The sequence below is a fragment of the Marmota flaviventris genome, chromosome 11, assembly GCF_047511675.1.
Source record: "Marmota flaviventris isolate mMarFla1 chromosome 11, mMarFla1.hap1, whole genome shotgun sequence".
NCBI lineage: Eukaryota > Metazoa > Chordata > Mammalia > Rodentia > Sciuridae > Marmota > Marmota flaviventris.
The window spans coordinates 3965504-3980944 of NC_092508.1; the positions used below are offsets into that span (position 1 = coordinate 3965504).

Sequence of the window (15441 nt, forward strand, 5' to 3'; positions counted from 1 at the left end):
TTTTCCTTCTCATTCTGTTGTTTTCTACTCTCTCATTTTATTAAATTGATCTCGTGTTACTATTCTATAACATGGAACACATGTAAAAAATTTTATTTATTTGGTTCTTCACCTATATCACCAAGCTATAAATCCTTTTTTATTCCATTTTTATGAAAGTCTAAGATTTAGATAGTGAATATGCTGCTTCTTTCTATCTTATTCTATGTAACCTGGGTGGCTCTTGGCAGATCTTTTATTTGTTCAAATATAATGTGAACAATTTCTCTTGGGCTTCCTTCCTGAGTGCCTTGAGCAGCGGGGATGTTGCAGTTTCTATTTTTGCAGGACCTGAAAGTAGCGATGGCTGGAGAGGTCCTGCGGCCCAGGTTCATCGTCATTTTTATGCCATGACCTCCCCACGCTCTTTCCCCTGCATTAGCTCTGGACACGTTCCTGGAACCGCAGACTCTAACTGCGGTTAGAGTAGTCACTAACGATGGCAAGGAGAGCACTCATGGCGACTCACTAATAACTAGCATCCACGGCCCTCAGTCGTGGTCACTGGGGCCCGGAAGGGCAGCGTCTGCACCCGGCCCAGAAGAGATGCCCAGTAGAGTGAGCAAGGAACGGCGGCCAGGCCCGCATTAGGGACGGAATGCCGAAGGGCAGAGCTGGCGGGACCTGACCCCGGGCCGCGGAGCCCGGCGGGATGGAAACGGGCGACCCGAAGGCGGCGCGGCCCAGACCCGAGCGGTGGCCGGGCTCCGCTGAGCATCCCGCCCGCGTTCTCCCGAGGTCCAGCGCGGTTGCCGCGGAGACCGCCCGGCCAGGGACTGCGCAGGCGCAGCGTCCCGTTGCTAGGACAGCGTGGAGCCCCGGAGCCGCCAGGGAAGTTCCGAGCCTTCAGCGCCCGCAGGGGAGCCCGCCAGCCCCGCTCGGTGCCCGCTGCGGCCAAAGGCTCCCGCCGGCGCCCTTCCCTGCCTGTAGTGAGGGGCTGTCCCGCTCCCACCCTCCCCAGCACCGCGACCTGCGGGGGCCCCCCCGCAGTGGCCAGCCTCCAAAAGCAAAGGAAGAGTTCCCGGTGGGCCAAGGAAAGGGGAAGTAGCCAGCCATGTCGAACGCGTAAGTGTGGGTGCCCTAGCCCTGGGGCACTTCTCCAAGCCAGGAGTGGCCTGCTTTGCTCCTTTCCTGTCTTCTCCCCTCCGTCTCCTCTTTCCTCTCTTCTCCACTGCCCTTCTCTCTTTTCCCTTTGTAACAAATTCAATTCAGATGTGCCTGAGACTGGAGGATCAGCTTCTTGTGGACAGGGTGTATGGTACCCTTAGATCCCCCCACCCAAAGAGGAGCTCCAGCCAGGTCCTCACTTATGCCCCAGGTGCCCTTGAGGTCGAGGAACCTCAATTTGTAATCCTCAGTAATAAATGGGCCCTAGTGTGAATGCCCAGGTCCCAACGCCTCAATCAAGAAAGATCTTGAGGAGCTCCCTTCCTTGGCTTTCCACGGTCCCTGGTGGAGGTGCTGAGAGGCTGTCCCTAGCATGTGCCACGGGCAGAGCCCTGCCCTAGTTTCCTTGTTTGGAAACAAGTCATTTCAAACATGGATTGCGGACTCGGGGACCACTGCTCAACGTCCCTGAAGTACAGCAACTGTCCTCACCTCCACAACCACTCTGCAGTGGTGGCTGTTAGGATTCCATTCGCAGTAGCTTAGGTGCAGAGGCGAGCAGCTCATGCAGCAGGTGGAAGGTGTGGCCCCGGAGCCGCAGTCCAGCCACAGTCTTGCTGTGACAGCCCTCTCTTCTAGGCCAGGAAATTGGAGCAGAGGGCTACAGGATCGCCAAGGTTTGGGGATGCGGGAGATCAGGAGTTCAGCCTGGGACCTGTTGAGTGCAGTTGAATACTCAGGCTGCCTGGTGGAAACAGCAGTCTGGTCCTTTTAGCGTCATATTCAGTCTTCGCCCCCCTGACTTCAAAGGCTGTAGCACTTCTAGGCCTCATGGCCACATCGGAAACCACCACACTTGTACAAAATGCTGGGTCTCACAGATGAGTGCTGCCTTCCCTTTGCCAAGTGCATGTAAAGTCTCAGGAACACTGTCACATGTCTTGTGCTGTCCCACTGTGACCCTCTGAGCAGGTGTTGTTATCCAGGTTTGCCACTCAAGGAGGCGTGGGCACAGGAGGAGAGGCGGTAGCCCGCGGGGACGCCCTCATGGCAGAGTCTCTTGAATCCTAGAGCACTCTCTGTCAGTACACAGGATTGAACCCGGGGCACTGTACCACTGGGCCACAGAATCTTGCTGAGTTGCTTAGGGCCTTGCTAAATTGCTGAGAGTGGCCTTGAACTTGAGGTCCTACAGCCTCAGGCTCCCTAGTGGCTGGGACTACAAGCTTGTACCACAGCGACTGGTTTCTATTTTAAACCTTTAGCATTTTCACCTTGAGAAATCACCTTGCCAAGACCAGGAAAATACACACATGCGTCCACACAAACACTTGTGCCTGAATGCTTATGGCGGCCCTGTTTTTAGCGGCCAGTGTGGCTGAGTAGAGAACCCTGTGGGGTCCCCACACAGTGGAGAATTGCTTGGCAGTAAAAAGGCATGAAATTCTGGTTTGCGCTATAGCATGGCACGTGGGTGAACAAGGGCCACCTGTCACATGGCTCTGGGCACAGCATCCCACTGTGGTGGATCCACTTTGTTTTCAGCCTTGCCGTGGAGTGGAAGTGATTGGCGTCCAGCATGAGCCGTGCTTCTCATTTTAAATTTGAGCCTTTCCCAGGCTGGCGATATGAGGTTCACATCTCTCAAGGGTGCTGGGTAGCACCTGGAGCATGGTTCCTGTCAGCCCTGCCACTAGAAGGGGACAGTCAACCTTCTAGCAAGCTGTGCTGCAGAGCTAGTGTGGGTGGTAGATTTAGGGTATTAAATGCGCTTTCTACTGACAGCACGTTCAGCTTACGAAGGTTTTTTTTTTTTAAACATCTGGACATGAAATGTCCAGAAACGGCAGGTAGAAGTGAGATTTAAGGTGGCCAAGGGCTGGGAGGAGTGGGCCTAGGCAGGGAGGGCTGCATGGCATGGCTGTCTTTTGGGGTGATGGCAACATCCTGGAGTTAGGAGGTGTGGGGTTTGCCCAACACTTGGTGCAGACCGTAAACCCCCGAACCGGGCACTTGAGAAGGCATTCGATGGCACGTGAGTGACGTCTGCGTGATGCCCTGCTACAAAGCATCTTGTCACGTCCCTGTGGCACGTGACCTTCCCAGGGCTGCAGTGCGGCGAGCTCCATGCTGGGTCCTGGAGGCCCCACAGGCTGATGTGACTGAGGCACGGTGGCCAGGCCCCTGGCACTCCAGTGAGTGATGGGGTGGCCCCCCAACACCATGTGGAGAAGAGTCACATGGAGGGGGTCTGGACAGGAAGACAGAAGCCACAGTCAATCCCTGGAGAACAAGGCTTGGTGGAGGAGATGGAGGCCTCTCAGAGCTGAGGAACACAGGTGAAGGTGCCCCGTCCCTTCAGACAAGGGGCCCTCAAAAGGCAGCAGGCAAGGAAGAAGAAGGCTCAGCCCAAATGGCAGGACCTGGGAGGCCCAGCCAACAGATGCCTTTGGCCAGAAGTCCCAGTTAGGGCCAGCCCTGCAGTGGCCTTTGGAACTTCCTGCTGCCTGACCCCTGGGCCAGCACCTGCGTGAGTGCCCTTAGCTGCAGCAGGGCTCCAGGCCGGGCCTGCCCACAGCAGCTGCAGCCCTGGGTCCCTGGGAAAGCAGCAGTCCCCTCAGCCCTTGCTCTTTGTGGGGTTCAAGCCTCCCTCCTGCACCCTCCTGGAGGCAGCCTCCTGGGGTGGCGGCACCCTTACTGTGTTGATGAGTTAAATGTTGTGACGTTGATAAGACACCTTTTATCTTTCACTGTCTGCCCCACCTGGTGTTTAAGACTCATGACTAGATTTACTTAGTGTTCAGTGTGTCCCTACTAGATTCCTGGCAAACCCACAAGCCAGTCTCGAGACCTGCCGTCTTCATATCTTATCTCCCCAGGCAGGACCTGACACCGCCTTCTGCTTATTCTGATCTTCCCCATTCTAGAATGTTGATTCATGAGGCCTAATGTGGCTCCCACCATGGTCATTCTTAAAAAGTTAATGGTCTTTATTGGAACTGGGAATGGGATTTCTTTTATCGTTTTCTTCTCCACATTTAGATTGCACAGGTTTTTGTCTAAGTCTTTCAATGCTGCAGTGCTAACTGACTTTTTGTTGTTGTTAACTGACTTCCTTGGATTTTAATTCGTTTACGAATGGTGGTGTTAAACATCTTTTATAGTTGAGTCCTTGTATAATTCCTTTTAAAAAATCATTCCTCGGTTTTGAGGAGCATCCCCTGCATTGCTCTGGAGGAGATCTCGTTGGCCCATTCTAGCACCGTGGTCACCCTGCTCCTGGACCTGTGAGGGGGCTTCTCACTCACGTGTGGACTGTGAGTCAAACTTCACTGAGCATTGGTGGGAATACGCCAGGGTCTTACCGTTCTGCTGAGGAGCTGGGGCCCCCAGCATGGGCTGCGGGCACCCTGGGCTCTTGGCCTTGGTCGGAGAAGTGAGGCTTCTGGGGTGGTGCTGTGCTCTGTTTGCTAAGTGGGACTTCAGAGCTGAGTTCCAGATGAGATCAGCCTGTGCTTTACCTCGTGTTGTCCCAAACCCTGTTTAGTTCAGAAAATGAACAGAGCACTTTTTTGGTTCTATGCTACGGTGCAGGGTCCTTCAATGCATGTGGCCTGTGTGCCCTCTCAGGTCAGTGACCAAAGCAGGTGGCTGTCCCTTCCAGATTCTGCGAGTCTGGGCATTGGCAAGCCAAGACTGTACTCCACTTCTCACACCCCCAGGACTCTGAGTCCCCCAGGTGGATGAGTTGCTGTGCATTGTGTGCAAAGCCTGCGGTCATCTTTGAGGTGATGGCTTTGCCTCCTCGTGCCCTCTCCTGTCTGCTTGTCTTCTTGAGAGTGGCAAGCACAGGGCCAGCATATCCGGGTGACTTAGACAGCTGTAAGTCTTTGGTGTTACTTTGCCTTTGTTGTTACTGTCCTTTTGAGGACCGTTTTTGCCGTTGGCCAGTAAGTAACATAATTATTAACCACTGATTATGCAAGGAGTGAAATGTCCCACCCTAAATAAATCCTAACTTTCCCATAATAACAGTCCCTTTTATAATAAAGCCATCTGGCAGAATGCCCTTTCACTATCAACGTCTTCTAAACATTGCTGAGGTTTGAGAAATCTTGTGCTTGAACACACTGGAGGTGGTGCACCAGGGGCAGCATCCAGCATCCTGACAGTGGGGTGCTGGGGAGGGTGGGAGAGTGGGGTGCTAGGGGAGGGGGAAAGAGTTTTGTTGTTTTGAATCTCTTGATCTTTGTTCTCCTGTGGTGGCCACCACACCTGTCCTCCATATCTGATCACCCTCATTTGCTTTCTTCCTGATGAATTGAGAGTGGAAAGTTTGGTGGTCAGAGCGGAGGATCTGGAGTCAACTGCCAAGGTACAAATCCTCTGTTCAGATTTATGATTTGGGGCAATAATTTCTCCGTGCCTCTGTTTCCTCATCTGCATGCTGGAGTGATAATTTACCTGCCTCACAGGGACATTGTGAGAATGACATGAGTTCTTGTATGTAAAGCACGCAGAACAGAGGCTCACAGTACAAAAACTTAAGTCACCATCATTGTCACCTGAACCTTGAAACCCTTTTCACATCAAGGTGCACTTTAAACTTTTGGCCAAGAAGATGAAAAAACCTAACGTGATCGATAAGCAATTCCTGCAAAATTTCTCACTCGCAGGGAAGTCTGGAGCGCTTTGGAAGGACAGCAGGTGGCGGGCCTGGGCAGAGGGAGCAGAGGTAGGGCGCAGCACTGAGCCACTGAGGGCTGGGAACCAGGTGACTGGACGGTGTGTCTACCTGCACTGTTGCCTCCGGGGTCAGTAAAGGGTTGACAAGTTTGTGAGCTCAGGGGTCAAGGGGAATGTAGAGAGCCTGGAGAGGTACCAGGAGATGCCAGGGAGGGACAGGCAGGAAGGGAGCGTCAAGAGGAGGTGGACCTGGGCACACCTGGGGCCAGGAACCAGCAGCTCCTCTGCAAGGGGGGAGCCCTGGTCTTCTGAGGGGGCTGAGAATAGGGGAGTGGCTGTGATTCACTTGCCCTGAGTTTGCTTTTGTTGTTTCTGTCCTTTTGAGGACCGTTTTTGCCGTTGGCCAGTAACATAATTATTAACCACTGATTATGCAAGGAGTGAAATGTCCCACCCTGAATGGGAGCTGGTGGCTAACCTGTGGAGAGTCTGGAGGCCAGGCGCAGGGCAGCATGGAAGAGCATCCAGACAGGCAGGCAGGAGGGCGAGCATCCTCAGCCCTCTTGGTCCACTCCCCAGCCAGGGGAGGAGCCACCCTCTCCACTGAGCACGGGAACACCTCACAGACAGCCATTCCCCTCATCCCAGGGAAACCAGTGACAGGCCTGTCACCCGGTCCCATGGGGAAGTCCCTTCCCATGGACCTCCAGTCCAACTTTGTCTTGTTCTTGAATATAAAAGAGCCAGAACCCACCCAAAACCGGACCCTCATTCATCTCTACCATGACTGTATTGGTCAGGGTGCCACAGGACAAGCAAGCACCTTGAGTGGGTCTGGTAAGTGGCCAGACAAGGGCGTGGACAGAGTCTAGGGAAACCAGCAGGTGGCAACAGGAGGAGGGAGGCCCTCTGCTACCTGCCAGGGAGGCAGTGGGACTGTGCACACCTCACCATCCCCCACCTCTCAACCCCAGCATGAGGCAAGAGGGCCTGGCGGGAGCAGGCCAGCGGCTCTGCCCCAGGCCTCACTGCACTCCACTGTGCTTCACACGCTTGTGAATGTTGCCTTGAGCTCTCATTCACTCACCAGTTTCCACTTCTGTGTGACATACACAGCCACTGGTGACCATGCCACAATTCATGGTGATGGGCATTGGGTCATCTCTGTTTATGCTGTGACACCACTTGTATTCAACATCGTTCTTGAAACTCTAGCCAGAGCAATCAGACAAGAATAGGAAATTAAAGGTAATAGATCGGGAAAGAAGTCAAATTATACGTCTGCTGATGACATGATTCTATATGTAGGAGACCCAAAAACTCCCCAGAAGACTTCTAGAGCTGATAAATTCATCAAAGTAGCAGAATACAAAAATCAACATGCAAAAGTCAATAACTGTCTTATATTCCAATAATGAATCTGCCGAGAAAGAAATCAGGAAAACTGTTCGGTTCACAGTGACCTCAAAAAAATGAAATACTTGGAAATAAATCTAACCAAGGAGGTAAAAGACCTCTATCATGAAAGTCATAGAGCACTGGAAAAAGAAATTAAAGAAGACCTTAGAAGATGGAAAGACTTCTTATGCTTGTGGATAGGCAGAATTATCAAAATGGCCATGTTATCAAAAGCCATATAGAGATCAGTGCAATACCCATCAAAATATCAATGATATAATTCATAGAATTAGATTTTTAAAAAGTCCTAAATTTATTTGGAAGAATAAAAGACCCAGTGTAGCCAAAGCAATACTGAGCAAGAAAGGCCATGCTGAAGGCATCACCATCCCTGATCTCAAATTCTACTGCAGAGTCTAGTAATAAAAACAGCATTGGAACGAGCACCGAAACCAACAAGGAGACCAGGGGAATAGAATAGGAGACACAGAGACTAAGCCACACAAATAGTTTCCTAATACTCAACAAAGATTCCAAAAACATGTTGTACAGAAGATAGCCTGTTAAACAATCGGTGCTGGGGAAACTGGATATCCACATGTGGAAGAGTGAGACAAGAGCCCTATCTCTCATCACTACAGAAGTCAACTCAAGGTGGATCAGAGACCTGGGAATCAGACCAACTGCTGGAAGAAAACACAGGGTCAACACTCCCGCATTTTGACTCAGGCACTGACTTCCTTAACATTATTACCCCTAAAGCCAAGGAAATGAAAACGAGAATCAGTCAGTGAGATGACATCAAGTTTAAAAGCTTCTGCACAGCAGAGAGAACAAGAGCATGAGGAGAGAGCCTGCAGAATGGGAAAATCTCCACCAGCTATTCCCCCAACAGGATTAGTATCCAGAAGATGTGAGGAACTCGAAAAACCTAACACCCCAAACACATAATCCTACCAATAAATGTGCAAAAGAACTGAACAGACATTTCTTAAGAAGGAATACAAATGACCAACACATATATGAAAAATATATGTTTGACATCCTTAACAATCAGGGAAATGCAAACCAAAATCACACTGAGTTTTCATCTTCTGTTAGAATGCCAGTCATCAAGAATACGCACAATAACAATGCCCGTGAGGATGTGGGGGGAAGGCACACTCATACACGTTGGTGGGATTATAAATTAGTACAACCACTGTGGAAAGCAGTATGGAGATTCCTCAAAAGATCAGGAATGGAACCACCACGTGACTCAGCTGTCCCACTCCTGGGTAGTTATTCAAAAGAACTAAAATCAGCATACTACAGTGACACAGCCATATCAGGTTTATAGCAGCACAAGTCACAATGGCCAAGTTATGGAACCAGCCCAGATGCCCATCAACAGACTAAGGGATAAAGAAAACGTGGTATGGACACACAATGGAGTTCTACTCAGCCACGAAGAAGAATGGGATTATGGCATTTGCTGGTGAATGGACAGAACTGGAGGGCATCATAGGAAGTGAGATAAGCCAAGAAAGATAAGGGTTGAATGTTTTCTCTCATACGAGAAGCTGGAGCAAAATCAGGGGAGGATACCATGAAAATAGAAGGGAGATGAGTGGAGCAGAGGAAGGGGGTAGAAGGGGAGGGAAGAGGGACTGGAAAAGAGGGTCTGCAGAAAGAATGGACCCAGCTGTGCTATGTACATATGTGAATCTACCCCAGGGAATTGTACCTTTATGGATACCTATAAAGCACTGATTAATAAAACAATAACTACAGAGAAGAAAGACCAGTAGAGGAAGGAGAAGAGGAGAGGGAGGAGAGGAGGGAAATGGCAGGATTGGGGATTGAAATAGCACAAAATAGATTCCATGCATGTATGAATATGTCAAAATGATCCCCGCTATCATGTGTAACTAGTGCACGAATAAAGAACATTAAAAATACTACTCTAAACATCCTCAATGCACATTTACAAATTTCTCTGCAAATATGATTATTCATAGAGTCTGCACATGTTTAACTTTACAAAACAAAGTTGAATGACTTTCCAAAATGGTTGCTGTAATTTATACTCCATCAACTATGTATATGGACAAACAGTGAACCATTCTGGACCTCAATCATTTTATCATTTGCATTAATATAATAATACTGGCTTCACATGATGGTGAGGAACAACTATATCATTTAGGATAGGACTTTTAAAAATTCTTATTTGTAATAATAGCAGTGGTCAGATCTAAAAAAACACATGGACATCCATACAGGACTTAATATTGTCTAAACAGCCTGCAGCCGCCATGTACTGCGAGCTCACGCCTGATTGTGCGTTCTGTTTTGTTAGACCAGATGGCAGTATGTTTCCCTGACAAAATAATTCTCATCTGCTCAACTGTCTGAACCCCGTGTCCTCCCGCAGGATGTATAATAAAATGTGGCACCAGACCCAAGAAGCCCTCAATTCTTTGCTTGATAAAGAGTCTCAGAAGCTGGTGGAGCAAGAGAAGAATCCTGTCTACATCTTCCAGATGTTGGCCACCTTCTACATAAAGTATGTGCAGATCTTCAGGAACCTGGAGAATGTCTACGACCAGATAGTGCACCCACAGAAGCGACTGCTGATCCGGAAGATCCTGGACGGGGTCATGGGGCGCATCCTGGAGCTGAAGAACGACATGGTGGAGCTGGAGTTGTCTGAGTTCCATTACTTTGATGATATCTTACAGGACCTGAAGTTGGCCCCTGTAAGTACTCTGTTGGTTCTTTCTTCTTTCTTTTCCTCTCACTGTTAATAAGGCGTGTGGGTCTCTACCGATATCCCGCAGGTCCTGTGGACGCATTTGTTGGTGTATTCAACACCTGAACGTCAGCATCACGCTGTCACCGCTGAGTCTTAGTCCCCTTCCCTCTTGATGAGGGTGAGAGTCTGCACCATCCTCTGTTCTGTTAGGAATGGGGTGTGGGCCAGGACCGTGGGATTAGAGGGGCCCACCTGCCACAAACCCAGAAACACAGACCCTCCCAGTCTTCCGGAGTATGCCCTGCTCTCTGGGCCCATGGAAGTCCCCCTCCGCCTCTCCCTGCTGGCAGCTCCTAACCCCTCCTCTGGGCAGTTAGCCCTGGCCACTGTCCTCTGACCTTTGCTGCTTGACCCCCACCCAGGGCTTCTGCTCGTGTTCTGTCTGGCTGGGTGTGCAGGGCCGGTGGACGCCCACCACTTAGGAGCTATTTGCCTATGAGCTTACCCTTCATCTTGAAAGGAATGTTTCCACAGAATAAAATCAAAAGGAGAAAATGTTCGATTTTTACATTGGAGTGTAGTGTTTCTTTGCTTTGGAAGTGTTTTGGCTTTCCCAAAGCGTCATGCTTCTTTCTGGGATGTACCCCCTTAGTTCTGTTGGTCAATTTTATCAGGATGGACTAAAGAAAATACCGAAATCAACAAAAATGTTGAAGAACCTATTCCTAAATTTGCGTGGCCATAGCTTTCATCTATAAGCTCCAAAGTTAAACCACTGGATTTAGGCAGGTGGGTTTACTCACCAGGTAAAACGTGGATGACCTCGGATAAATGTGAAACACGTAGTTCTTCAACCGTACTCTCAAATCTGATTGGTAAAGTAACATTAAATTTACAAATTTAACTTCAGAAATATAATAAATGCTGCCCCTAAATGCAAGGACCAATGAGTTTATGGGCTTTATGTGGGGCTGCTTCTGTTTCTCTCCCTGTCCACAGCCAGCTGGCCCCTCTGCTTTGGTCATCTCCTAAAGGCCAGGAGCAGCTGCTGTCACAGCAGAAGCCACTGGACACCAGGAGCATCCCACAGGGCAGACCGCAGCAGGAAGCCTTCATGGTGGGGGGCTCTCAACAGTGACTGAGCCGTGGGAGGTGACAGGCAGCCAGGGGTTCACCCAGCAGCCACAGCACAGCCAGGAAGACCATGAGCCAGCTCCAGGGACTGTGTGCATTTCAGGTGCAGCCACCCAGCACCCTGTGCAGTTTGGCCTCTGTGACTGTCACTCACATAGCCCACCACTCTCTGTGTTTTGCGGCCAGCACCCAGCTGCTTGTCCAGTAGGACCCTGTGCCCTGATCACAGGTGACCAATCCACTGAGAGGCTCTGGGTGGCTGTACCAGTCAGGCCCTCCCTCGGAGTTTCTGAACCAGCTTCCACCTCGAGGTCTGAACTGTGGTCCCCCAGATACCTAAGGGTTAGAGCTCCGTCAGCCCGGTGCTCTGGGGAATGGAGGGAGATGCTCTTGGCGACAAAGAGGGGAAACCAGAGACAGCAGAGAGCAGAAGGAAGCAGCAGAGCCTTCCCCTGCCCCCGTGCCCGCCCTTGGCTCCATGAGGTCCCCAAGTCTGTCCAGAAGTGCCCCCTTTGGGCCAAACTATCCAGAAGCCTGTTTCTAGCACCTTCTCTGCTAGGTCCTCCAGCACAGAGGGGTGTGTGAGGAGAGAGGGCCTCTGTACCTCGGCACTGGCAGTGTCCTGGATCCCCTCCATGGAGAGCTGAGGCTGGGTACCTGCACCTCAAAGGGGTCATGACGGACACCTCTGCCCTGGCTTCCATGTGCCACTGCTCTGTGAAACCCTAACTGCCAAACCCTCACTATGATTTTGTGGTCCCAAATGGGCCAGATGGAGTCATGTCGATAAAATTTTTGCCTTAGAATTTGGAACAGTGCATCGTACATGTTTCTCAATTAATAACTTCCCAACATTAGATATAAGTGCCATCATTCCTCTCTGACTGCCCTCCCTCCATAGGGCACACTCACCCCCTGGGCCCTGGAGCTCACTCCCAGATCACCTCCCAAACTCCATTAGCCTGTAAAAAGCCTGGGGTTCAAAAGCTGTTGCCACCTTCCAGAATTCCAAGGATCTGTTCTTCTCAGTCCTAAAGATGATACCCCTTATGCTTTAAAGCTTATTTAGGAGAATTCCTGTCCAGAATTCTCTGGGGTGAGGGGAGTCACACCCTGATTTGGAAAAAAAAGGGAAACTAATCCTAGAGACCATAACCTTGGCTTGCCCCGTCAGCTGGTCTACCTGGAATTGGCCAGGCGTGACGGACAGTGTCTGAGACAGTCTTCTCACTGGGCCAAGAGTCCACATCCTTGAATAGACTTCTGTATTCCTCATCATTGAACTTGGACTCGTAAGTATTTATTTGACCTCTACTAGTTTGAAATATTTGGTAATATTCTTCACACAGGTGAAGAATAGACATTCAGACTTATTTTGCCAAAAACAAGTTTTCTGAATGGTACAGTCACCCAGAGCCTCTAATTTCACAACTAATTTTTGAATGAGGTAATTTATATAAAAATAAAACCAAATTATTAGAAAAGATTATGGTCTTCTGCATACCAATAGTCAGTGGTGCTAATTATAATTTATTAGGTTTAATTCAAAGACCTCTATGACCCACCTGGTTTGAATAATTATTTTAGAGACTGAAAGAATATTATATTTCTTTAAAGAAATTCATAAGGTAATCATGAGTTCTTTGAGGCCTATTTGGTGTGAATTCCTGAGGTTGTAGTTAGGATATTCCTTCTGTGGAGGTCTCCTTGGGAGTAATGCTTCTCTGCACTCCAGGGCCTCTCCGTCTCCTGCGTGAGCTGGGCAGTACACCATGCCCTTTCACCTGCTCATCGTCACTGTACATTTCCACGAGCTCTGAGTCCTGGTATCATGACTAAAGTGCTCTTTTGCTTATTTTTTCCTCTTCTAGCAACAGTTGGATATTCCCATACCCAAGTACTTTTTGAAGGAGAAAATAGAAGTAATAAGAGAAAGAAAGAAAATCCTTGCTCAGATATTAGCTGACAGTGGATTAGACGCAACTAGCATGGTTTGTATCATTCTAACAATTTTCTTAATAATCTGTATAACTTCTGTTTCTTTCTTTAGCTCCCTATTGTGTGAGAAGCAGATTGTTTTCAATTTGAGGAGAGTTACCCCCTCCCATTGTTATGTCAGCATATAAGAAGTTGTGTAACTTTGGGATGTATTTTTGGTGACACATAATCATTATTTTCCAAGGGCTTAAATATAGAGATCAAAATAAAATGCTTTGTTGGTTAAATTGTGATCCCTAAGACTGGGTCGATTATCAGCTCGTCTTAATAGGCCTTCTCAGGTCCACCCAGCTGAAGTCAGCATTCATATAAAATGGGCAGTCATTCATATAAAATGGTCAAGTGCCAACATGACTCACCGGGAACCTGAAAACTCGGATGCTTTCTCAAATGCTCATGACCTTTGATGACTTCAAGTTGAGTGACACTTGCATCTCCTGACATGAATCGTATGTGGGAAAGAGAAAGAAGATCCTTAAAGATTCCCCAGAGAGCCCAGAGCAGGGTCCAGGCAGCTCTCAGCCCGTACCTCCCTTGCCCCCATCTCCAGCCCCACCTTTGCCCACCATCCCCAGAAGACACCTGGAATCTCCCTAGGCACCATGACCCAGGTGGCAACACCCAATGGGGCCCATTTGCAGGAAGACCACAGGTGCCAGCTGTTGCCGTTGTACCCTGGTCTTCCCCGGCCATCTCCATGTGTCCCTTGTACTGCCCCAGTTTGGATGGCCAATTGCTGTCACCTCCCACCACCTTCTCTGGGTTTCTGCAGTTACCCCTCCATGAAGCCTCCTTTAGGGGCAGGGACAGTCCTTCTCTGCCAGTCCTTCGCACATGGCTCTGCCTGTCCACCTCCTGGGATGTCTACTTATGCATGTCACTGACTTGCTGACTGTGAACTCAGCGCCCTGTTCCCCTGGCTGATCCTCGTGGCTCATGCAGCAAGACAGCAATTGGCCATCCAAACTGGGGCAGTACAAGGGACACATGGAGATGGCCGGGGAAGACCAGGGTACAACGGCAACAGCTGGCACCTGTGGTCTTCCTGAAAATGGGCCCCATTGGGTGTTGCCAGCCTCAGTCATGGTGCTTAGGGAGATTCCAGGTGTCTTCTGGGGATGGTGGGGCAAAGGTGGGGCTGGAGATGGGTGAAGCCAACCCAGCTCCAAGCTGCAGAGGACTTGCTCTTTCCCTGACATTCATTCCTGTCACCATGACACCCCTTCTGTGGAGCCCAACTTGATACAGATGATCTCGCTTTCTGTGCTCCTCTCCCAAACTGCTGACCCCTCCTCTGTACTGTGAATTCCTTGAAGTCATTTCAAGGCCAACTTGCATAGGGATCCTGCAGCCATCCTTCCAGCCCTGGGCCCTGTGTCTGTACTTTCTGTCCTTGCACCTGCCAGAATGAATCACTGGGACATCATCTAGTTCCCCCAGAGGAACCCTGTGCCCCAAGTAGCCATATGTAGTATAGAACTGACCCAAGGTTTTGTGAGGGAAGTGGGGAAGGGAGATGGACGCGTTGCACTACACATGACAGCGAGGCCCTTGCTGTCTCTCCTGCCCAGTGTCCCTCTGGATTGTGCCGGGTCAACATCAGGGAGGTTTCTTTCCTGCCCTCTGTGGCCATCCCTTCCACCTCCACTGGGCAGTGCTCACCTCACCCTGGCCTCATTTTAGTGCACCCTGGCTCAGCACCCCACGAGGCCCCCCACAACCTTTGCATGCCCTTCGCTGTCCTGCAAGCCCCCAAGCTCACTGTCAGCAGCCTGTTTCTTCAAGATATCTGCGGTGTATACCCAGAGGAGAACTTGGAGAAATGAAATCGTTATCCATCTTCTGCATTTAAAAGTCAGTCCCCGCTGCCGAGGCCTCCGGGGTGTTCAGTACTCTTAGTCGTGTTGGGTAGACCTCGCAACATCCCTCGAACACAGCTCTTCGGCACTGGCTGTGAAAGTGTTGGAGTGAGAGCTGGGAGCCCGAGGGAAATGTGCAGGCCACCGACATTGGCCAGGGGTCCTCTAACGTGACCACCACGGTGATGCTCGTTTTCCTCTAACACGCCAAGCTCACTACTGGAAATGTGTGCCCCCCGCACACGCCAAGCAGCAGAATCTCACTGAGATCTCCACCCTGAGGACCTGGGGTGTGGACGGGCTCCCCCGTAGGCAGCCGTATTCCTGGGGCTGCACTGAGGGACACCTTGGGGGGGCAGCAGATGGCTTAGTGGGAGGAGGGTCGGTCCCTGCTCCAGAAGGCTCCCCACTTACCACCCGTGTATGTCGCTCCACCGTCTCAGCCTCAGCTTTCCTAACGGCTGAGTGGCCAGAAGCACCTGC

General features: G+C 50.2%; 1 protein-coding gene across 1 annotated transcript in view; it reads left to right on the top strand.

Moving 5' to 3' along the window:
• Window positions 1-986: 986 nt before the first annotated feature.
• Iqca1 (IQ motif containing with AAA domain 1) overlaps window positions 987-15441 on the top strand; it is a 125262-nt gene continuing 110807 nt past the window's right edge. Inside the window, exons 1-4 of the mRNA XM_034637405.2 lie at window positions 987-1104; window positions 9647-9971; window positions 12973-13080; window positions 13152-13160. Of these exons, the coding sequence (XP_034493296.2) occupies window positions 1094-1104; window positions 9647-9971; window positions 12973-13080; window positions 13152-13160 (453 nt within the window). The 5' untranslated portion in view covers window positions 987-1093. The remainder of the gene's footprint in view (window positions 1105-9646; window positions 9972-12972; window positions 13081-13151; window positions 13161-15441) is intronic.